Source organism: Rhamphochromis sp. 'chilingali' (genome assembly GCF_963969265.1).
Source record: "Rhamphochromis sp. 'chilingali' genome assembly, chromosome: 15".
Lineage (NCBI taxonomy): Eukaryota > Metazoa > Chordata > Actinopteri > Cichliformes > Cichlidae > Rhamphochromis > Rhamphochromis sp. 'chilingali'.
The window spans coordinates 8618827-8644077 of record NC_137942.1 but is presented as its reverse complement, the minus strand read 5'-3'; the positions used below and the strand labels follow the sequence as shown (position 1 = coordinate 8644077).

General features: G+C 40.3%; 1 protein-coding gene across 1 annotated transcript; it reads left to right on the top strand.

Moving 5' to 3' along the window:
- Nucleotides 1–13622: 13622 nt before the first annotated feature.
- stk17al (serine/threonine kinase 17a like) lies at nucleotides 13623–24831 on the top strand. The gene is made up of 7 exons (XM_080905943.1): nucleotides 13623–13949; nucleotides 17377–17589; nucleotides 21021–21165; nucleotides 21946–22072; nucleotides 22186–22234; nucleotides 22531–22710; nucleotides 23400–24831. The coding sequence occupies exons 1-7, from the start codon at nucleotides 13837–13839 to the stop codon at nucleotides 23683–23685; spliced, it is 1113 nt and encodes a 370-aa protein (XP_080762069.1). The 5' UTR covers nucleotides 13623–13836; the 3' UTR covers nucleotides 23686–24831.
- Nucleotides 24832–25251: the final 420 nt, after the last annotated feature.

Sequence of the window (25251 nt, the reverse complement as noted above, 5' to 3'; positions counted from 1 at the left end):
GAGTATAAGGGTGAAATTTGTTTTTCTATATGCAACTATTTTTTTTCTGTTCACTTCCTGTTTTGCCTCCTCTCATAATTTGCTTCATCCTTGTCAGGATATTTTTTTTTAATGTTATAAAAGTTAGTTTTATATATAAAATAAATCAGTTTATGCACAAAAGAAGTACCTCACAAACCCTACAAATAATCATGTGTATAAATATTTTTTAATGCTAATATGCATGTTCTGTTATATGCATTTAGAACTTTCTTTTTTAATCTGGTCTATTGTTCCTCAAAGTTTTGACGTCTGAGTGCCAGTGTACTATTTTTTTACCCAGTAGTGTTGCTTTATTTAACGTGTATTTGTTGAGAAGAGCTGAAATTACTGTATAACATCATCACATACCTGTGGGCTGCTCCTTGTGAACCCTGGACTTAGCCTAAAAACTGAGAAGAATCTGATGTCTTGTCAAACAAAAGACTGTAATTAACATTAAAATCCAAACCTTGGACTAAAAATAGGAATCTGAAGAATAATATTGTGCCTTTTATGACCAAAAAAACCTCCCTAAATGAATGTTTGTATCTCAAAGAAACCGAGTTGATTAGACGTGTTTGTTATTTTTTGCCTGAGCGAAGGATGCATTTAGAAAACATTCCCAAAGAACATCTGGGTCTTATCACCTCTTCAGCATCATTTCCTCCTCATAAATGACCAGGAGCCAAGTCCCTAAAGTATGTTTGTGCTTACTGTAAATGGTGCTACGTGCCTATCACACATAACTCTCTATTATGTCATGTCAGTGGAAACTAATATTATTACTAATGTTAATCTTTTCTACTCCTCCTAATATTTTATCCATGATTGAAAAATTAGTTTAGCTGGAGTCAAAGGCTGAGGTACAATTTGACAGTGATACAAGGGGTCACTGTGACATGCTGGTGAATTTTTCACACACCCTTGTTGTAGACAGCGGTTGAATATGTCTTGTAGTTAATGTGAGGAGAGACCAAAGGTCAAAAAAGGCTCTGGGAAACGTGCTGTGCTGCATGATCCTCTGAGAACTGTAAAACTCATCTAACATGAGCAGATCACTCAATTATATCTGGGACAAATATTTTTGCTGACAGTCTATCTTACTTAGTAATTATTACATAAGAATTTCTGGCCTATAATTTAGGTTTGGAAAGACGACTTCTATGGAAGCAGCAGATAATATAGAAGATAGAGGAGAGAAGCCCAAAGATATTAAACTTTGTTGCTTACGGTGTATGAGGTGTTTGTTTTTCACGACTTACCACACCTAACAAAGTGGGTTTTAACTGACACGCATGGCATTCTTTCATCGTGGGCATGTTTGGAATGCCACAACCTAATAAGGGCATAATAATGAGCTATACTGTGCTCAGTAAAGTCCCAGCTTCCAGTTTCTATTGTGTGGAACACTATGAACTCACTTTCACATTCTTTCTATATTTACTGCTCATTTAAGGATGGTAACAGGATTAAAGTGTCTGAAAACATGGGTGGTGATCGCGTCCTTCACACCCTTGCATACTTACAGTAAACGGCTTGGTTAACACCTGTGTTTCCTGACTTGAGAGGTTCCTTTCATTCCTTCTGTATAAAAGAACTTCAATCACAACAGAGTGACTATAATTTCTACAGTAAAGTACCATCATTATGTAAACGTACCCAGTTCCTGGAATTAAATGGTCCTTGTGACTTATAAATATATGAAATTGATTATATAGGATCTCATTATATATTTTTAACCCAAGGATACATCAGTTTGCATGTACAGTCGCTGGTCACTTTGATAGGTACACCTTGCTAATATCAAGCTGGATCCCTTTTTGCCTGTTCTACTTTCTCATGGCATAGATTCAACAAGGTGATGGAAACATTGGTCCACATTGACATAGTGCTATAATGCAGTTGCTGTGGATTTGCTGGCTGTATATCCATGCTGGAAATTGCCAGATTGAGATGATGTGAGTTTTGCAACATGGTGCACAATCCTGCTAGAAGCAGCGAGTTTTTAGCTCTTAGGAGTAGCACCGAGGCGTTCGTTGCTATCCCATGTGCTTTAAGGTTTTGCATGCTGTGCATTCAAAGATGCTCTTCTTCATACCTTGGTTGCAACGAGTAGTTATTTGAGTTAACGTCATCTTCCTATCAGCTTGAAACATTCCTGCCATTGTTTCTGACTTGAGCAGGGTATTTCACCCAGAGAGCAGGTAATCACTGGGTACTTTCTCTTTTCGGGCTATTCTCTGCAAACCCAAGGATGGCTCTGTAGGGAAATACCAGTAGATCAGCAGAATGTTGGTTTGTCAGCACATTGAGCTCTTAAGCCTATCCTGGTATCTTATTTTTATCTTTCGCTTGTGTTTTTCCCCAGATACCATTAGCAGTTCAAAGTCCATTAAATAACCTTTTTTCCCCCATTCTTGTGATTGTTTAGAACCTCAACAGCATCTTGACTATTTCTATGTGCGTAAGTGTATTGAGTTGCTGGAGTGTGATTAGCTGATTAGATACTTGTCCCAGCAAGCAGTTGAGAAGGGTCACACCAAACAAAGTGGCCAGCGAGTCCATGTATATGCTGTATGTACTGTATTATGAGTCATGTATTTTATTGGTCAACAAACTGATGTTGGAATGACAGAATCTTTGATACTTATCTGATTGTATCAGGATGTTCTTGCACTTTTTAGAAAAAATTATTCGAATCATTTCAGCTCGAGATTCAGAAGAGATAAAGTTGATCAAAGCAAAGAGTAAATACACCTCTGGGCCTTATCCATGTGAGCTTTGAATTAGTTCAATTCATGACTATCTTGGCTGTCTGACTCTCAAGGCTTAGCCAGATCATATGACTAGTCTGTCTCCGCAGTCTTTGATCAGTGCTTTGGTTCACAAACAGTAGCAGACATGTTGTTCTCCTCATTAATCTTCCGCTTTGGACAAAGGTGAAAATGACACTAAATGGACCGAAAAGCTCTTGTCTCTTGTCTGATTTGAGAATGTCATGTTTTTCATGTATTGTTTGAAACCTTAAATTTCTTCGTGCAACCTAAGGCAAATAATCTTTCACAGGTTCACACTCCTCATTTAAATGGTTATTGTTTTAAATACAACATGATATATTAAAAAGACTTCTTATGTAACTGCAAAAAAATCAAAGAAACCGTGAGCTTGTTTTTACAGTAAACAAATAAAAAAGAGTTTTTGTTTTCAAATAACTCATCTGTCTTCAGTGCTGATGTATTGTGCTTCTAGTTTCAGTCAAGTTTTAGCTTGACCATGGCTTTGCGTCAGCAGAGATTCCTTAAAATCCAGCACATGGGTTCTGCATTCTTATCGACCCTCCATATTGCTATCGCAACGTTCATGTGACACAAATATTCGAAAGCTGCAGTCACAGACTGAGTTGTTTCCTGTCCCCCAGGGGGTGTGAGAAAAATGCTCACTGAGCTCAGAGTTATGGCCAGCGAGGCGAATGTCAGCACAGAGCCAAAAAAAACCCCTCAAAGTGACAATGGTGTCTTCTCTGACAGACGTTTCGCTCAGTAGATGAGGAGGAGGAGCGACAAAAGAGCAATTCAGTTTCTAATAACACAAGAGTCGCTGTCTATAACAAATCCTAAGTTGTGAATGAAGATAAGAAGGCGTGCAATAAAAACATGAAATTTCTGGAATAGAAGAAACAGGTGGAGAGATCACTAACACAACATATATACTGTGCTTAAATCACTAGAATTAATTAGCAAGGTTATGTTAAAACCCAACAGATGGCACTAATCCCTGTCTTCATCTGTGGGGTTTCAGTGGTTTTGAATTAGAAGAGGGATTGTCATGGGTGGGTGTTCCATCAATGTAAGGGCACGCCCTCAGTATGGCCACAGACGTTGGCTCGAGGGTGGTTAAATCAGTCTGACTCTCTGGCAGAATGCTTTATGTTCCTATTCAGTCTGAGGAAGGAGCTGTAGACCACTGGACACTCTCCAACTCTGTGCATATTGTTAGGAGGGCCATTCGTTTTACATTTTCTTTTGCCAGTTTCAGTCAGTTAAATATTTCACTTCTAATCCTTCACAGGATTGTAAAACTAGAGCTTCACCTGAGCACTTTAGTGAAACGGCACACAAACCCTATTCCTTCCTGTGGAAAATTAGATCGTTACTTATTTTGGGAAACGTTTCATTCATTAGTGACCGACTTCTTGTCTGATTTGTTACGTGGTCAACTAAAGCTGAGGTGGTAAATAAAGAACACAAAGGCCAGAGGAGACACATAAATATCTGGCTGTCGACATGAGCTGTAAGTCATAGTTGTGGGGTCCTTAAGTGCTAAGCTGATGGCCGATGGAAACATTCACAGCGTACATGCACTTTAGAGTACATGCCTCGCTGGGAGGTCTTGTAGAAGTAAAAAAGCCAAAGAAAGATAGTGGGAACAGAATATTAAATTATGCAGCTGGATTCTCAAGTCTACAAGGTTCTTGAGCCAAATTGTGAATTCAGCAAAACTGAAAAAGTTTTGGTCGTATGAATGAGAACAAAACACAGGAAACAGTAGCTCGCTACAACAAAAAGAGATGAATGATCTTCGTAGAAAAGGAGGAAGTGGTCCAAACCCTCATCTTGATTTAGTCCATCTGAGACTTGGCAGAAAGTGAAAAAATTGATTTATGAGCTGTGGATCAGGTTCCTGCAGCACAGTTTATATGAAGAAGCACCGGCATTTTTGTTGCATGAATCCAATGTATTTTTTGTGTGTTTTGCTTATTATAAATGCCAACTCTTTTCCATAGAAGACTTGAGTATCTCTTGTGAGATTGCCAGACCCATATAGAGCTAAAAATCACATGACCTGTTGTCCATGAAATGTGCTCTATATGTAGATATAGATTCATTAGTCCTACAGGATGATTTTGATGGTTCACTTATGCTTCTTCTGTACTTACCATGATGCCAAACACACAGAGAAGAAAAATCGCAATCTAACAGTCAATTTTCCATTTGGTACTTTAACTTTAGGAAAAATGTTCTTATCCTTTTCCTTACAGCTATAAATCCTTTTGACTTTAATGGCCCAGTGGCTTTTGTTTTTATCAAAGTCCTTCAGAAACATTTTTAGCACAATTGTTCATAAAAAAGTAGCATGACCAAAACTATGAGACGGAAGATGGGCTGATTGCAATTATTGTTTGACATTTTTGTTACTGTGCTTACTGCTTTTAGGTCCACTGTCTTATCTGACTTTTATACAGAAAGACAAAATGGCAAAATGGCAAAATATCCCTTAGTGTACCTCAGGTAAAGATTGAGGCTGGTAGTAAAACAAAATCTAAGTGCAATATACACTCTATATTAATATGGAGAGACTATTTGTTAACCCAAAGCAATTGCCAAGAAACTAGTGGAGAATTCAGGATCCTACTTCAGTTATTTTGTATCCCCGAGTCAGAGATATGATGCTTCCCTTGATACTACTATGGCTGTAATCGATAGTTATAAAAGTGGCATGCGTGGCATTTGCAGAAAACAAAGATTAAATATCGTCTGACCTTTGATTCCCTTATCGTGTTCATCACGCAAGACACAACGAGGCAGCATAAAATACTGGTTTCTAGGTCATGTGATAAAAATAAACAAACAAAATACATATGTACATATGGAAACACGTATGCAAGAGCGAACAAATCAGTAATATGTATAAGCATACCTTCACCCTTAAAGTTTTTTGACTATTTTATGGTGTCTGTCATCATTTTTGCTTATGTTTCACCTTTTAAAGATAAAGTATTCCCATAAACTAAAACCACAAACTCTCTCCCCAATGGCATTGTGGTGGGATGGATGTAAGGCCAAGAGGCTAACCTCTTTAAAGATTTACTTAGCTGAGGTTCAAAGCATTTTTCTCCTCCCACACACATTTTCCACGGACAAGAAAGCAAAAAGGGTGCTTATTAGATTTGAGCAGAGTTTGGCAAGTCCCCATATAGTTTTACACGGAATGTTATTTACTGGCTGACCTCATCACCTCTTCAGGTGACGAACAGGGCTGTGGCGATGCTGTCGGGAAGTGTGCGTGCGTGAGCTTTTAAGGAAGGAGATTGTTGGGCTGTCACCATGGATATGCAAACAAACACAGAGAGCTGGCACGCTTCACCAGGTAATCACTAACACTAAGCTGACCTTTGACCCCTCCCTTGGCTCGGATGACATATGGTCACAACTACCTGCTGTCACGGGAGTCACTGAGCTGTGTGAGCAGCAGTTTGTAGACTGTGGCTACACTGACAGGGCAGCAGATTTAGGTACAAAATAAAATAGCTCTGATCTGCCGTATATTTCTCATCAGTTGTCTTTGTGTATCTTCTAGGCTGGGAAATATTTCTTTACATGAAACAAATGCACTACAAACATGTCAGGAAATTCCCTCTGCATGAGTTTGCAGAAACAGACAAACGTCAACAAAAGTTCGTTGCTGATTCCCTTATAGACAATTTTCTGTCTACAAAAACATCCAAGTGCTTATTTAGAATTTGTAGTTTAGAGGTTTATGGATTTAAAAGACACTTTTTCTGTGCTTATTTTCTCTTTTAGATTCTGTTTTTCTTTACTGATGTCTCTGCACGTTTGACGAGCACTACCCTCATTTTTTAATATCCCAGACCACAAACTACCACCGCCACCCTCTCCTCCTATGCTCAGTTGCCAGATAAAATACATTTTTCCATTTCTCTCCTGAGTCAGACATTCTGACATTTTGCTTCCATGTTTCCTTGGTTTGCTGTGTCTTCTATCGGCATCTTCTTCTACTCAGATTCTGACATTTATGTCACCTATAGTCCTCATAACCTCCTTCTAGTTTTATCGTTCTCAAATCAAACCAAATTTCCGACACCATTTTTATCTTCCATTGCTCGGAAATCACGTTTGTCAGACTGTGACTGTTATTTTTTTTTAATGTCATGAAGTCCCAACTGAGAAAACAGCTATTTGTTTTGCTTAGAACCCACTCAGATAGGCTTCTGATGGATGACCATGGCTGCAGAGCTTTGATGACTAATATTTTATCTGGTCCATGAAGATGTTTATTATTGAATTCTCTAAAGTTATGTTTAATCCTTTATCAAACAAAGGAAGTGGTGTTTGGAAAAAGAAGGTTCAGTAAATTGAGCTTTGACAGGATTTATGTCCCTGTTTTTAGATTAATGAGACAATGATGTGGCAGCGAGGGGGGATGATCGAGACCAGAGAAAGAAGCAACAGCTGAGAAAGCATTTTCAGTTTCTAAGTTGGTCTGTCTGTGCTGTGTTGCTACCTATGGTTAACTCTGGCAGCATCTGTTAACGCCCACACCCCAATAGCCTTAGGGTGGTGTAATATCTAAATCTGTATGTAGCTATTTTGACCAAACTAGACTGGCATTGTTAAACTGCTTGCAGCAATTTTCATGGGGGTTTAGGTTGCATCTATTCTATACTTTTTGAGAGGGAGAAAAAAAGCCACTACTGTGAATACAGCAATGATTTTTGATTTTGTCTGACCATCACATACAGGTCTTTTTTAATTCATCTGCCTGCATAAGAAAATCAACTGTTTGCCACAATCACTGTCTTTACGTGTGAACAGTAGACTGTGCACAGCTATAGTTGCAATCCTTTAGCAGATGTGGCAAGAGATTTTCATCTTCATACCTGAGAACAGCTTTCATCTTGTCTGTGTCTCTGCCTGCTCTTCCTGTACTGCTGTTTTGCAGAAACCCACACAGAGCAGAGCACGCTTTCAAAGAAAACAAATCAGTTGCCACAACCAGTCTGCAAAGAGCCAACTGCATATTTGTGGGGATAAAAGATGCATTTCACACTCAAGTTTTCCACTGCAATCTTTGGATCTACAATTTAAACACCAGCTCTACCCTTGTGCCTTAACATCGTGTCAGTTTTTCCCTCTTCTGGTCAGGAGAGATGTGCTAAAGCTAGAACCCATATGTGTTGCCCCTTCTAAAAAATCTGAGTTCATTGAATGAATAAGTTTGTTTGAGAGTGGGAAGTTTGCTAAATGCACTTTACCCTTGTTGCTAACTGCAACACTAAAGAGCAAAATATACATCCAAGCATGGAAAGAGGAATTTAGTATATGAAGCTCTGCTAAAATCCAGAAATAAGAAAGAAACAGAAATAAAAATGATTTTAAATATTTGTGTGTTATTTGTAGTAAGATTCACAGTATATGGTGCTTTTTGCTTATTAAATAACAATTAAATATATGTCTCATGCATGCACTGCATGAGACATATATATACTCCTGGTCCCTTCATTAGTTACACCTTCCTAGTACCAGGTTAGATGACCTTTTGCTTTTAGAACTGCCTTAATTCTTCAACCATATTGGTGTAATGACATCATGCAGCTGCTGCAAATTTATACAAATCTCCCATTCCACCACATCCAAAAAGGTACTCTATTGGATTGAAATCTGGTGACTGTGGAGGGCATTTGAGTACAGCGAACTCATTCTCATACTCCAGAAATCAGTTAGAGGCTATTTGAGCTTTGTGACATAGCGCATTATCCTCCATCAGAAGATGGACACAGTGAACATGAAGGGATGGACATGGTCAACAACAATAGTCACAGTGTAAATGAGGCATAACAAAATATTCTTTACAGCATTACAACACCCGCAGATACATTGCAGGATTGATGCATGCATTTGTGTTGTTTATGCCAAATTCTTACCCAACCATCCAAGTGTTGCAGGACAAATCAAAAGATGTCGCAGCAGAAATTGAGACATACCAACAATGGTTTTTAATTTTCTGTTGTCCAATTTTGGTGAGCACATGTAAGCTGTAGCCTTAGTTTTCTGCTGTTCGTCTGCTGCTGTAGCACAGCCACTTTAAGAATTCACATGTTGCCTGTTCAGATATGCTCTTCTGGATATTTTGGTCATAACAAGATGTTGTTGGACTTAATGTTGTCTTCCTGTCAACTGAAAGCATTCTGGTCGTTCTCCTTTGACCGCTAGCATCAACAAGACTTTACTGCCCAAAGAAGTGCCACTTGCTGGATGCTTTCTCTCTTCCACACCACTCTCTGTAAACCCTAGAGATGGCCGTGCAGAAAAATACCAGTTTTTAAGCAGTTTCTGAAACAATTAGAGCAGCTCATTTGGTACCAACAACCATGCCGCATTCAAAGTCATCTAAATCCCCTTTTTCCCCATTTTGTTGTGCCCAGTTTGAAGGTTGTCTTGACCATGTCTAAATGCATTAAGTTGCTGCCATGCTGCATTATTGAACTGTTGAAGAGGTGTACCTAAAGAAGCAGTAAGCGTAAGTCTTAGAGGTTTAAAACCTTTGGTCCTGGAGGGAACGAGACTGGGAAATTGTTTATTTTGCTGCCAAACAAGATAATTTAGAATTATGATACACCAGAATAATATACTGTGTATATGGTTTGCAACAACTCTGCTTATTTGCAGCACCCAAGGGACTGCCTGTTCAACTTAACATAACATTAAGGAATTATTTGTTTGTTAAAAAAAAGAACTTATCGGCTTTACAACAAGGAGCAAACAGCCAACTAACCTACGTCTGCCTACAGTAATCTATCATTATAGAGTAACACGATAACTGAGTAGTTTTTGATAAGGCCACACACTATTTCTCCTACAGGCCTGTTTTCTTAGTGTTGAACTTCGACTACAACCACCGCAATGAGCTCTTGATCCTATCCCGATGCCTTATTTTTATCCCCCTTCAGTGTTTTTCTCAGTTGCCAAAAGGATTAAGAACCTATCTTTTAATACCGCTCGAACGTCAACTGTGCACGTCATCCTGCAGTCCTGAGGTGATTGACTTCCAGCACCAGCGTCTGGGAAACCACCGATTCATCCCTGTGAGGAGATGTTTGCATTTTATATTAACCACAGTGGGTAACGCGTTAAGCAACTAAATCATGCAGCGGTTTTGGACTATTTAGTTTTATGAGGTGTGAGACCTTTGCTGTTCCGTTCACACTGAGCTCACTGCGAAGAGATGGAAGATCGCACCAAACTGTGATCTATGATCAACACCATCACGCTACTGTACAAATGAAAAAGTTAATAAAAGTATGATGTCATGTGTTAAATGGGACTGCTGCTAGCCTGCCCTCACCCTGCTAGTGATTAGCTCTCTACCCAAGCAAAGTGATGCCTGCTATTAAACTCCTGGGACAAAACACAAGTTGCTCGCTAAGGACAAATTGCACAACTGATCCGATACATAATGAAGCCCTGCATAAGTAACCAAAGAAGACAGGGAACGCCTATAGACTGAGGCGAGATTACCCGCCTGATTCTGAAGCCATTCATTATATGGAAACCTCTCTCTGCATAAACAATGGGTTAGAACTAAGAACCATAAACAGAGAATTTAGGCAATAAGCAGTTTTTATCTATGGATTTGACATTTTGCAGCCCACATATACTCCGTTAGTTCTTGTTAAGAAAGCTAATTTCCTACGAAAGTTTGATTCTCATGAACTGCTTGTTCTAGGAAAGAGGTTATCATCAGCCATCAGACTTTTTTTCATTCACAAGTGAAGGCAAATAAGCAAAGAAAGGAAATCAAATAGTCAGCAAACGGTGCATGATTGAGAGCTCTATGACAAAACCAAAAACAGGGATAATGCATCAGTCAGACATTTCCCTCTGCCACGTCACGGCATTCCTCACTCAAGTCATCTCTGCATTACAAGCTAAGGGTGGAAACAGGTTATTGTGGTCATTCAAACAGAAAGGAAAAGTCTGGGATCTTATCAGAGTATGAGATCTTTATATAACTGTACTGCCCTCCGAGCGGTCTCATAAGGGAGCAGCAGAAAATATTCAATAGCATTGTGTCGCTGAGTCACTGGTGAAAAGCATTTATGTAATGAGAATCCCCCTTTAAACGATGCCATAGGCAACAAAAAGAGGAGACAAAGGACATCTTTGAAAATTCTGACAAAAGACAGTCTGTCTCTCTAACACATTTACCTAATGAAGGCATAAATAAAGCTTACCCCGATTCTTAAATGTTCACATCTTTGTAAACATCCTTTTATTTCTCTGGGTGTCCAGGAGCTCCTGTAAGAATCACAACTTCTGCTATCACATCCCTGTTTGAGGATGACTGCCACCTGGGATTTATATAAAAGTGCATTTTTAAAATGACAAGTTAAGTTGGTCAGAGAGTGTGTCACTGAATCGGCAGCTCACCTCAACTTTACAGAGCTAGCATGCTGCAGCTCAGAGTTAAGCTATCTAGCATGCAACTCTTGCCAATCTCAAAGCATCATTAATAACCAGAAAAGTTCCAAAAGCCAAATTTGACTCCCCGATCAGAACAAAATGGACAATAAGTGCACTCAGTTACTTGCTATTGAACATAATTGAGCACATATCCGCTAAAGAAGCAGATCAAAAGTTGGCCGAGACTAAAAGCAGAGCTAAAATTGAGTATCTAATGTACATCTAGCAGATGAAACGAATCATAACACTATTGCCCCATAAGTGTGGAACTTGTAAATGAATGCTTGTATTGTGTCAGCGCTACTGTGATTTTAAGAAATGAATGGCAGTGAATGCCCCACCACCACCACCAGAGAGAATACGAACTCAGGGGAAAGACTGGAACATGATCACATACCCTTGTGCCCTATCAAGTCCTGACTGGGCCTATTTGTTACAGTGGCTCTGAGAGGGGTTTTTTGCGTTTCCCAGGTCATGGTTGAACTTCTCATATTTATGTTTGTCAAACTGAAGGCTGGCAGTCTAATTTGCTGGTATGTGTTTTCATTAGGTCTCTGGGGCCGAGTAAAGCTCCTTCGCTAACGTGGTTCCTCTGAACTTTGACCCTGGCTTTAATGGGAAGCCTGGCACAGAAGGTGGGGTTAAAGGGGGGTCAAGACTTCAGTAGGTCCACTTAGAGTTAAGGTAACAATTTGAGGAGGCATAACATGTTATGTAACCCTGTCGCTACACACTAATGACTCGGCAGAGCCTGAGGAATGTGGTCTTTCAATAGGTGTCTTTTACATCAGTTTCTGTTTGTGGAAACAAAATTAGCTTTGGTATGGTAAGATTGGACAAATCCTGCTCTGTGTGCTAGATAAGAGCTATGTAGGGCATGTGACCCACCACTGGAAAAGTAATCAGCCACAGGCCATAAAACCAGTACAGAAAAAACGTTCATACTGTCATTTTTTTAAACTCTGTCGCTGATATTCCCTCAAGGCAGAGCAGCTATTAATTTCTTCACTGAAACATTAGAAATGTAGGCTGGTAGGAGTCTTTCAAGGACTTTTAGAGAGGACAAAGCACTGACAAAATTGCTTTCATCATTTATTTTATCAATAGATTTTTTAATACGTAGGTCCTATATTTGCATATCTAAAATCTAAAATAATAACCAAAATATTAATTGATTGTATAAGTAATGGTACCATCAAACTCCCATGGTTATGAAGTCTTACCATCTACTGGAAAGAACACCAATCGCTTTGATAAAAGCAAACACCTCACAGTGTTTGATATCATGCTTTTATTTCACGTAGTAGAAACTGAGACCAGAAACACAAAATCCACTACTAGTTCTACTAGTATCAGATGGAGAAGTTGGTTGTTTTTTTTTTGTTTTTTTTTTATCTGTGCGCCGTTTTGTTTACTTATGATTGGCATAGACCTTGACCTTTAAAAGCTATATATGGAAAACTTGCAGGATGCACGCACATTAAAATTAGTGGACTTTCCAACTTTCGGTTGTGCCACATGACCTGATGTGTTATCTAATGAGATGCTTTGAATTCTTGTTGGATGACATAAAGGTTCAATGACCAGACAACGGGGGGGGGAGAGAATGCGGAAGGCTCTCAAACCCTCAGGGTAGCATCATGTTCATGACTGAGCTTAAATGTGACAACAGTCAATCTCACCTGTTCCACAGCCAAGCCCAGAGCAAGTATCGGGAAAACAAATACCAACGACATCAAGCATACTTTAAATATTTTTGAGCGTGAGAGTTTTTGTGTATGTTTGTAGTTTTAAACTATTTGGCTTGTTGTACCTATTGTTTGCTCTGGGAGTCCGTTTTGGAAGTTTTAATAGAAGTAAGTGGTTTGTAAACACCTAGGTTTATGTCTTATTAATTTGCCCTTGTGTACTTGGACGCTTATCTTTCTTTTAGAGTTTACCTTTATTTTAAGTCTAAAGCTGGTATGGTATCCTACGATTGACAGACTCATCCAAATGGCCTTATGTGGGGATATAAAATAGGTTTCTGTTTATATGTTTATTTTTCCTTATACTCGTGTATTTTACAACAGGCTACCGTTTAACCGAGTGATTGTTATCAGCTAAAGTTATACTTATACCAATCAAAGCAAAACTAATGCTATAAGTGTCTATTTATACGTACCTGCCGTGTTAAGATCGGGTCACTCACTACCGCATGCCAACCAGCTGGCTTGCACCTTGAGAAGTCCTGCTCTGCAAATTCATTGGCCTCTGCTGCTTAGCGTCAGCGCAGGGGGCTGGGCTCTGATGAGGACTTTGCTGTCAGGAATGCATAGTAGCACTAAAACCCCACTGACTGTGTCGCGCTGCTGCAGACATCACCTTTATGTTTGGGACGCACTTAAGCTGGATTACATACCGGTGGTTTCGAACAGCTTCTGTAGCCTCTAACTGACCTTTTTTATTTAATAATTAATATTATGCGAGTTTTTACTTGAGCTTACAAGAAAGTCGTCTCCTTTTTGTATTTATTTGGCGAGAAAGAACTGTTTCATTACACGGCACGACTTCAATGCCACCTTCAACAACCATGAACAAAAGCGGAATGGTTACAAAAATCAACACCAGGATAAGGACTGACCCGTTCGCTGGCAGCTACGAGCTGGTGGGCAAAGAACTGGGCAGGTAAGTTTGTTTGTTGCCTGAAGATTTTCGTTTTTTTTCCTCCAAGCAGTCATTGACAAAAATCCTAATACCTTCGTGCGTTGGCTGGACGTTGCAACAATGTCTGAACAGATTTAGGCAAATCGCTCAATCATATTAGAGTTACTCTCTGCACGTGTTACTGGGAAGCCTGCTAATTGAATATTTCCAATTGCGCTTTCCATCTGCTGGCGCGGAGCAGCGCTTTGGCACACGCAACGCGTAATGTTAATGCGCTTCTGTGAGTCCTGGCTGGAAGTTGCTAAATAGTTTTGAGACTCTGAAAGATTTTTTAATTCTAAACAGTGACAATAACGAGTTGTGTGGAAATGCATGGACTGTTCTTATACATTATCTTTGCGATTTAAGGAAGAAAGTTTTCGACTTGCTTATTATTTCTGCTGAGGTCCCGCGTGCACGATCCATTATATCCTGGTGTAAGTGGTACTAAAAATGAAAAACCTCAAATGTCAAGAGTGCTTAAGAATGGACTTGGAGTAATCGTTCTGAATGCGCGGCGATCTACACTGACATCAAGAAACATACGTGCAACAACTAATGATCAAACATGCGAAAACACAAAGCAAGACTTTCTAATCCTGGCCTATATAGTTCATTCTTGCTGCTTTCTTGACTATTTTCCTGTTTCATGTACCTGCTTTCCCACAAGTTAAATATCCTGTCTACCAACAGTGCCTTTTTTTTTTTTTTTTTTTGCTCTGGCTTCCTCTTTCTTTAGCCACATATATATTTATGTCTCCCAGTTGCTGGTTTGTGGATGCCAGCTGAAATTCCAGATTCCCGCTGTATTTAACTGGGGATTCCCCAATGTGCCAAATTACAATGACTTTCTCTAGTAAGCACTGCAGCATGAATAAAGAAGATGAGCTGTGTTTCGCTCCTTGGGTTTCACTCAATTCAGCAGCTGGTTGCACTCTCTGTTTTCACAAATCAACTTCAGGTTTGTTCTTTTGCACATGCTCAGTAATGTCCTAGTAAGTAGCCAATTACCTTTTATAAGACACCCTGGGACATGAGGGAGAGTAGCATGACCTGTCGTGCTGGCTTTAGGCTACCAGTGTAGTCTACAGCATCCTATAAACTTTTTTCTTTCCCTTCACTACCATAGATCAACTTTCACCCCCCCCCCCCCCCCCCCCCCCGTTTTTTTTTTAGTTTTTTTTTAGTTTTTTTTTTACTCCCTTTCCCTTTCTCAACATCCTGAGATCAGGCTTCATAATCACATTAGGTGCAGGAATGTACGTAAGTGCCGCATGGCAGGAGATTAGCTTTATTGTACATTTGAATGCCGAACATTTCAACTGTAAATACCAGGCAATAATTCAGCGTTTGCAGAAAAAAAAAATGCCTCCTGACCCTTTTTAAAGCCTTCTCATTATCACGCTCTGCATGGTTTCCTGCAGAAATGGCACAAAATATGTTGTGGGCAACCTGAAAGCAGGAAGAGGAACTCAGGTTGTGTGTCAGACTGTCTGTGAAAAAGGCAAATAAGAGCTGTCATTTTTCATTACGCTTCAGACATGAGTCAGTGAGCCTCTGGGGAAGACAAAATGCAAACTGCACAGGAAACCAGTTTCTTAATCAAATTATCGCCATCTTGCGCAAAGGAATGTTTTGTGTCACAGTAAATTTGGTGATTGATAGCAGATGAGTTTCAGACAGGTTCCTGAAGAGAACTGTTTGAACTATATAACCGCAATTGCTGATTATTTGAGAAAGCACTTCTCATCATTAGCCAGAGTATGTTAAGACCTTTCTGTGTTAACAGTGAGATGTTGGTATTTTTAATCCAAAAAAGCAAAAATGTATTTTTTAAAATGTTAAATTATAGCGTGATATTTTTTTCTTTCTTTCTTTCTTTCTTTTTTTTTTCTTTTTTTTAATAACAAAAATATTCTTTTCATCTTCCTGGTGAACATGGCCGGCTACAAGATGGCCTTGTTTAGTAACCTCTGACCTGTTGTCAGCCTTTGAACGGACCCCCCCGGGCTGCCCTTTTCAATAACCACTAGTCATTTCTTTTCACTCTAATATGTAGCACCCAGCCCACAGCTCTGAACTTGGCTAATTAAGGATGAAAAGCCCCTGATGGCTTTTGCCTTTTCAGTCTGAACAATGACTCGTCACTACACTGCGAGACTGGGAAATGGGGTGGCAGCCAGCACACAACCAGACTCCATCCAGAACAGTAGCTGTTTTTTGGTCAGCAGCACAGTCAGCTTTAAGCAATACTGTGTGGGAGGAAAAATAGCTTCATTTATTTAGTTATCTTCTAGCATATTTTGCTCACTTTCCCCAAGCCTTGTGTGTTGTGTCTAAAGTGTAGCTTAAGAAAACACTGAGATGTTAGTTAGGTGTAGATGTTAAGATTACAGTGACTGTCTTCATGTTGCTTGGGTTCTAACTCGACTGTCAAACTGTGACATCCCCCCCCCCCCCCCCCCAGCGTGTGACCTGCTCAGTCACATTCATGTGGGTGGTCTTGGTCTCAGGACTGCTGTGTTTAGCTGACTGGTCAGCTTTTGTACAACTGTCAATGCAGAAGCAGTCTCTGGCTGAGGGTCTGGGTGGAGGTGTCAACACAATTCCATTTGTCCCTGCTGCTGTCAGCTGTGAAGAAAGGGAAGTGGTGCACAAGGCCTCATTTTCAGCCTGGGAGAGACGGCTGGTGATTGTGTTGGTTTGACCCAAATGCAGTTCTGAATACATCGGACATCCTGCCCTCACCCACAGCTGACCCTTAGCACCTTTTATGACTCTATTAATGTACATTCGGGGGGGGAGTCAATGTTTATTAAAATTAAACGTAGATAGTCTTAATGCTGTGTTTTACCAGTGACATTATGCAACCAAGCTGTCACATCTCTTTGTTTTTGCTTGACCTACAAAGTCGCAATACCCTTATCAGAGCCCTGCCCTCTATTCTGCCGCTCTTGCCAAAAGTGTCAGCCTTATCTGCTCTCCTTCAGACCCTCCTGAAGGCTAGAGGAACAGGAGAAAGAAGGGGGATCTCTCAACGAATGCCTCCTTTGCACAGCATATCAGTGGTGAATAACGGTCTAAATTTTTCAAATGATGCCACATAAGCACCTTATCTCTGGACTTTTCCATAACCGCACCCTCGCTGTTGCACTTGTAGCCAATTGGGTTGCCTTTCCAAAATGCCTCATGTCTTCTTAACAGTCAAATATTGAGTGGATTGTATGCATTTTAAGTGACCTACATTTAACCCAGTAACAATTTGAAAAGGAAATGGACCCATGTCTAAACAAATTAAAAATAAAATAAAATAAAAAAAAAAATAAAATAAAAAAACACAGGAAGGTGGTTGTGATTTTTCTTCATGGCTAAACACTCTGTTGCTCTTTTTGTTGTTGTTGTTTCCCAGGGGAAAGTTTGCAGTTGTGAAGAAGTGCATTGAGAAGGCGACAGGGAAGCAGTATGCTGCCAAGTTCCTGCGAAAGCGACGGAAGGGCCAAGACTGCCGCATGGACATCTTAAATGAGATTGCTGTGCTGGAGCTGGCCAAGGCAAACCCCTTTGTGGTGACACTGCATGAAGTCTATGAAACCAGCACTGAGATCATTCTCGTTCTTGAGTGGTAAGTCACTAATGTTCTACATCACAAATATTCAACTCTCTTTCCCAAACTAGCAGTGGTTTGGATAGCTAATGGCATCATACAGCAGTAATCTAAATAATTCTTCCTGAATCTAAGTGTTTGAGCCATAGCAGAGAACTTGAGGGGGGTGATTAGGTCACCAGGTATTGGTGAAGAGAAAGGTGGGGTAGGCTCTGTGCAGGTTTCCCAGGTGTACCTTACAAATAATTCTTTTTCATAAGCACAGGTTTAGTTGGAAAAGCCTCAAATCTTACATACGTCATGCAACATCCTGTGTTTTGCAAGATAAGAACGTCAGAGCTTGGTGCTTCTGTGTGAATAATTAGATTTTATGCAGTATGGTCGGCTGATTTGCAAGAATAATAAAAAAAAAAAAGGAAGTATTTCCTGGCATAGTTCTAGGCAAGTTGCTAGTTCTTAAAAAAAAAAACCCCAAAAAAAACCACCCACGTGTGAAATGCACAGGCTTGCACTAGTTTAACATGGTCTCTACCTTAAATGGAAATTCTCTGTGTCTGTGGTTAGTCGCTCGTCTCGCTGTAGCGTGAACACCTCAGTTTCTTGTTACGCTTACTGATTGTGATGAAGTGTCACTTTAAATGCCACAGTAAAACTGCAGCATGCTTACTGTGTAAAAATGACAACATTAAGCTATGGATTACTCATTTAGATGCTACCGCTTGAATCTGGTTAAGGCAGTGATGACTCTCAAACATGCATGTGAACACAGCAGGTGGTTCACACTGCTGATTCAGTTCCCTAACAAGGTCAATTCAGCATTTGGCTTTTAATACTGTGGTTCAGATTTAAAAATCTTTAGGTATCTAGCGAGTGTCATCAAACTCCTTTCATGAAACACTTTAATTAGGATTTAGAAAGATCCCTTAGCATCTTAACCACCTCACTTCCCTCATTACACAAAGGAGTTTGTCCTTGAATCATGTTCCAGGGACCCTGTTCCACAACTGCTCACTTCTCAGGCAGAAATCCTTCTCCTGCTCAGGATCCACTCCAGTTATTCCCTTCCCAGACATGGAATGCTTCTGTAGAACAAAAGCTTCTCTATGGGGAAGGCTATGTTTGACCTCTTGACTAAAGTGCGAAAGGGGAAGTAGCACCATAGTTCACCCCTGCATGCCTGCAGAGAAAACATAGCAGGAGGTCAGTCTACAGTGGCCCACATTTCCTCTTCAGCCGCCAAAGAAGTTACGCTGGGAGTTGTTGGTGCGCTGGGATTTGAAGCAGAGTATGCATGCACGACATCTTAGCTCTGACAAAGCTTCTTTTTTTTTTTTAAATGTCAGTTATTTTCTGCTGCATGTCCTAAAAGCTACAGAAGAACTAACAGCAAGCGAATGAAAAACTGCATTCACAAACCGTCTGACCTCGGCATGAGTTTCAAGAATTGCAAACCATTTTCCATTTCCTGTGGGTTTAAATGTAAGCAGCAAGCAAAGCGCAGCTCCCAAAAGTAGCACACAGCCATGCCGGTAAAATGTCGTGTGCACACACACTTTTTGTAGCCACAACCACTTCCTTGTCAATGTTAGAGAAATGAAGTCAAAGTCTAATCATCTTCAAAAATACAGCTCCAGCATGCGTCAGTACCAAAGAAACCCCCAGGGTAATGACTAGTTTTAGACATGATCACTTTCATGAAAACCAAATCGCCTCTAAGTTCTTTTTGTGGAGAGTAACTTGAGGTAATCAGTGAGATAGGTTATCCATGGGGGGGGCAAAGTTCTTCCTAAATGCTATGCAACATAACCCAGGCTGTACTGGACTTTAACTGAAACATGCTCTAGGTGACAGAGGGCTATCATGTAGTAATGAGCCAAAAAGAATGATTACTAATCAAACAGAGGATTGACTTGTTTTGCCCCTTTTGCTTTCTTATCTATGCATTCAGAGTTTGGGTGGGAGTCAGCTGTTCTTAACTCTTGTCTTAAACCAATTATTTAGCTCAAACAGTGTGGTTGTGATAGGTTTGTTCTTTTGGACTGTTGTAGGGAGGATGTCTGCCTGCATTCTAAAGTAGGGAATGCATCAACTTCCAAAGCACAGCAACAATATTCAGACTTCAGGGAATTAGCCTGTCATTCTTGGCCACAATATATGCAAATGGTCTTTATTAGGATTTGAAAGCAAGGATCATTAAAGTATCCATCAGACTAACTTATTCCTTCAGTTCCTTCACCCACATGAAGGCATCAATAGCCAGCTTGCATTCATTTGGTTTACATGTGCAGATCAGCGTAAACCTATTGAGCCACTGCTCTTAAGTACTCTGGGGGTCATCAGCTGGGATTGACTGTGTTTACAGCAAGCAAGTATTTATTGCTAAGAGTTTAAAAAAAGAATTAGGTCTGAGAGAGGTAGAGTGCCCAAACCCAAAACAAAATGCTTTCTATTTTTACTGCTCAGGTTATTGAAGTTGGCAGGTTGAGAAGGCTAACGGGGATTTTAAGGTGCTGCTTGTATAACAGTCATGCCCAGGACCTAACGGGGACTGGAAGGTGCAGCTTATGTAACATTTGTGCCCAGGGCTGGAACAAAAAAAAATTTCCTCTGAAGATAAAAAGCATGTCTGCTTTCTAAATCCCCCACATATGGTTGCAGTGTTTTTTGGAGGGAGTCGACTGTCAGCTTCGTGCATTGCTAGAACTGACGGAGCACCTAACATAAATCCACCATGTCTCCACATTACTTAACGTTGTTATACAAGCACAGCAGGGCTATGCAGGAATCTTACTATTACTCAAAAATGAGCAAGCAGTTTGTTTCGAGTAAAGGAGTAGAAAACGATGCATGCTGGGGCTCATACAGAGCGGGTACAAACTTCACACTTCGCTGCTTCTTTCTTTCTGTTAAAATATTTTTACAAAGTGGTTAGGTGGCGGGTGTTTTTATTTTTTGTCTATTTCCTTCCCCTGTTTTAGTGAATTTATTTCAGTATATGAGGTTGTGAAGGAGCTTATCTGAAGCTGCTGATATGACCATTCTTATCTCTGCAATATTCCTGACAAGAGGAAAGTACTCACACAGGCGGGGTACCTAACACTGTACTGATTTATGTTGGACTCGCTTGCAGTGTGTAGATGTGGATGAACTTTGTTTCTCTAACACAAATGAGGGGGAAATGGTTATATAATTGTAAAGAAAGCAGTAATGGCTTTATATTTTTTCCCTTTTTGTGCGATAGGTTGATAATTTGCATTGCCAACTTATGTGACTGAAACTGAGTGGAAGGGTGTGTTTGTAACTTTCGAGGAGCAATTTATTATTACAAGTGCAAATGAAAGTGAGCCAAGCTAAACTTCACTGGGTGGTTATCCACTCAAAGTTATGTTCTTCTCATCTTATCCTTAGTTTCTTTTTATTCAGTTTTCCTTCCTGTGTTTTTCTTCCAGTGCCGCCGGTGGCGAAATCTTCAACCAGTGTGTTGCGGACAACGACGAAGCCTTTACAGAGAAAGATGTGATACGACTGGCCAGGCAGATCCTGAACGGGGTGGCCTTTCTGCATCGGAATAATGTGGTGCATCTGGATCTGAAGGTAAATGCACAAGAAATGTTAATGACAAATATAGGACGGTGCGTTCTCTCAAGAGTCAGAATGGGGAAGATATTATTTCTCTTATGCAACCACAGCTCATTCAGCGTGCCACGACTTTGTTCCCGTGAGGAATCACTTTATAAAAGCATCTGACCTAACTATCATGTTTTCTTCGATGTGTCTTGAGGTAACAAAGCAGCCGTCACTGAGATTTTCTTTTCTTTCTTGATGCGTCGGGCTTCTGGTTACACATTACACAATGTGTTCTAGATAAAATTATCCGTTGAGATGCACTAAATTGTTTTAGAAGGGCTTTCAAATGTTTGAGATCTTGTGTCAAACTGTTTTCAAAAGAGAAATCATTCATTATCGAAGCATTCCTGTGGTTCCTCAGGCTTTGCTGGCTCAACTCTGATATTTGGATTTCTCTTTCTTGTATGTATCCCATTGTTCCAGCTAAATCTGGCATTAGGCCAGCCTGGCCTGGATTTAGGTTGTATGTACACTACAGTATTTACATAGACTAACCATAGAGCCATTTAAGTGTTTGGCAGAAATGCCTTTACCTCTCTTCAGAATTGTCTGATAGGCTTATTGGATGATCTGGGCTCAAAGGCCCAGTTAGCAAGTTGACTGATGACCTAGACCCCTAATCCTGTCAGGATCAGTTTTCCCAAATGCTTTGACTCGTAGATGCGTAATTAATTACCTCAGGCTGCTCAAATCAGTCTTTATCTCCTTATGTAACCTTTGCCTAATCCGCATGTGTGCCCTCTCCAGCCTCAGAACGTCTTGCTGACCAGTGCCACACCTCTAGGGGACATTCGTATTGTGGACTTTGGCTTGTCTAGACGAATGGACAACATCACAGAAGTCAGGGAGATCCTGGGTACCCCAGAGTATGTGGGTAAGTCCTGCTTTCAGCTAAAAATTACCCAAAACTACATGTCTCTTTTTCTTTTTTTAAAAATGTGAGCACATTTTAAGGTGACTAACTTTGGTCATGTGTTTCTGTTGCAGCCCCAGAGATCCTGAACTATGAACCCATTAGCACTTCTACAGATATGTGGTAAGTGTGCTACTTTAGATAGTATTTCCACTCATGTTAGAGGACGCCACACACAGCTAATTTAATCTAGATAAATATTCAAGACAATGACATCACCTCCCTAACGTGCAAAAGACAATTTTGTGTCTAGACCTTTGACCACAAGACAAACCTTGCTACATACTTGCATTTAATTGGCTCATCATAGAATAGTGGAAGCCAGCCAGATGTGTGGGGCTTTGCAATACACTGTGTAACCATAAACGACAATGACTTGCCCCATAAACACCTTCTCCTTTCTCCTTCCTCTTTACCAGGAGTATTGGGGTTCTGACTTATGTCATGCTCACGGGCGAGTCTCCTTTTCTGGGTGCTGACAAACAGGAGACATTCCTCAACATCTCTCAAGTCAACATAGACTATTCACCGGATACATTCGAGGGCATCTCCTCGCTGGCTGTTGACTTCATCAAATCTTTGTTGGTTAAAAACCCAAGGTGAGGCTCTTTTTAAACAGTAAAGGTGAAGATGAATAGATGTTATGGCTTAATGTGGAGAGTTTCCATCAGCATCACTTTGAGCAGATTAACACACCAAGGATGTGAGTCAGGTTCACACCGGCACGAAAGCACATGTCGGCACACGTCTAAATGAGCGTTTGTGGTAACAAGATTTGCGTCACTTGGGCGAGAAGTCGTTTCCTTTCTTGCAAATGCTGGTTGTGAATTTTACTCATTTAGCAAACTTTTAGTTCAGCATTTTTGGATTGACGTTAGATCAAACACTGATGCACGTCTTACCTTTTCCCTGCATTACCATTTCGTTAAATTCAGCGGAACCTCTCAAAGATCTTTAAAAAAGATACCTTAATGTGTTTAGAAAAGCATCAGCAGATGCAGACACACAATCTCCAGTCAGTATCATTTAATTGCAGGAGTACAGTGGCAGCACTGGAAAAAGGCAGATATTTCACCGTCTGAGTAATCGGTTAGAGACGGAGGGGAAAAAATCTTGACAGCAAATGGCGTCATCTTTGTGGCTTTTCGTGCCCAATGTTGAAAAGTAATTTGGCCAACTTGTAAGAAAATGTCTTGAGTGAATCTGAAGATCTAGGAAATCAATCTGTTATGTAATGTCTCTGGGATTTTTCCACTTATGCACAGTGTTATTGTGTTTGTGTATACAGGAAGAGGGCCACAGCAGAGGAATGTCTCAATCACCCCTGGCTGAACTCCTGTCCTCACTCCCACCCACACCTCCACAACAGGTCGCCGTCCTCTTTGGATGAGCCGGAGACGAGTCAGTCCGAATCGGAACCAGAGAGTCCAGCTCCGTCCCCTGAGCTAGACGTGATTGGATCATTTCTCAGGTGCCCAGGCCAAGGTGAGCTGAAGGCGGGCCGTGGCGCCTTCTCTTTCAGTGAGCCCCCTTTCTGCACAAGACCCGAAATCCAGCAGGAGCTCATTTGCTGACTGATGTTTCACAGTTGGAAAGGGACTCAGTAAATTGAAACTCCATGGAGCAGAACCTGAAAACCTTTAAGCCTTGAGGTGCTTGGTTTTGATCGGAACCAGGACCGTGTTTGAGTGGCTGCAGTTTGCCCGCCTGCTCCTACTGCTGCGACGTCTGTGAGCTTGATACCTCTGCCTGCGCCTGTGTGTGTCACTGTGTATATGTTAAATAATACACGCTACTCAGTGCTAGTTAGAATGATTGTACAGGAGGAATATGAGAGGGCTTGAAGATGCAGGACAAAGGAGTGGGAGAAAACAAGGACTTTGTTGAGGACTGCACTGCTGCCTTATGTGATAAATCTGAACTTGGCTCAGCTGAACACTGGCTAGTTCACCCCTGCACACATACTGCTTTATCCCCAATTAGCCTTCGGACGGGGTTTCAGAGGAGAGATGGCCTCCCACTTCTTTGGATGACTTCACTCAGTGTGTGCTCTCATCTAAACAAGTTACGTTTCAGTGACCCAGACAGACCTTCTGTGACGAGTTGAAGAAAGTAAAGCATTCTGACAGGTGGATCTACTTAAGAAAAAAGAATGGAAAGCAATGAGCAGCGCCCTATGCGAAAGCCAGACGTTAACTGTATTGTTTATTAATGTGTCTTGTACCATTTTAGCCCCTCAAACGGTCAAAGCCACATCGATGCCTGAGGTTAAGATGGATATGGTAGCATTGTTATTATTGAGGACAATCATGAGCACTTTTATTTTGTTATTGGACTTTTGTGTAAAACCAAAGGCTCATCAAGCACAGTTAGGTGTCACACGATGTACTGTACATATTAACCAGTCTGCAACACCCTCTGTTTTTGTCACGTGACCTGTTTTTTTTTTTTCTTTTTCATTAAGTGCCACTCTTTTAACCTCACTTCTGTTAATGTTACAGTTGAAATTTTTACAGTTTTTTTTTTTTTTTTTTTTTTTTTTTTTTTTTGGTCGGTTTTGACCTTTGCACAAGTTGCACATTTTGGCTTTTGTTTTTGTTTTGCTGCAAGGTTGCCATTAGATATCATGCTCGACAAATTTTGTGACATCAGCCTTGGAAAGAGGGAATCGCAGGGGCTGGATTTTGGTTTTTTTTTTTTTTGTTTTTTGTTTTTTTAAATCTGGAACAGAATAAAATATGTCACGGAAAACTGAAGCCCAAGATGTCTTTGAATATGTGATGTTTGCCTTTAGATGCTCGGGAGCAGAGAATTGACATTTTCTCAAAAGAAAGTACTGAAAATGTATATTGAGTTTGTAATATTTTTTTTTTTTGTTGTCGTTTTGTTTTATCATTGTATAGATGTTAATGTCATTATATTGTATTTGGTAACTTTGTTAACTTTTATGTATTACTGTGTTTCGCCTCTCGAATTTCAGGAAGGTTTGCACTTGTCCTTGTGGACGTTATGTTAAAATAAATAAATGTTGATGGCTTGCATTATGAAATTTAACAATCATGAGAAATACATTTGAATTTTGTATCAAAATATTGAGTCTGGTTGTGGTGAGTTTTTCCTCCTCCCTTTCCTTTTTTCTT

Coding starts and splice junctions, on each gene's coding strand:
- stk17al (XM_080905943.1), top strand. CDS start 13,837: ATGCCACCTTCAACAACCATGAACAAAAGCGGAATGGTTACAAAAATC. Junction 17,590..21,020: donor ATCATTCTCGTTCTTGAGTG/GTAAGTCACTAA, acceptor TTTTTCTTCCAG/TGCCGCCGGTGGCGAAATCT. Junction 22,235..22,530: donor AGCACTTCTACAGATATGTG/GTAAGTGTGCTA, acceptor CCTCTTTACCAG/GAGTATTGGGGTTCTGACTT.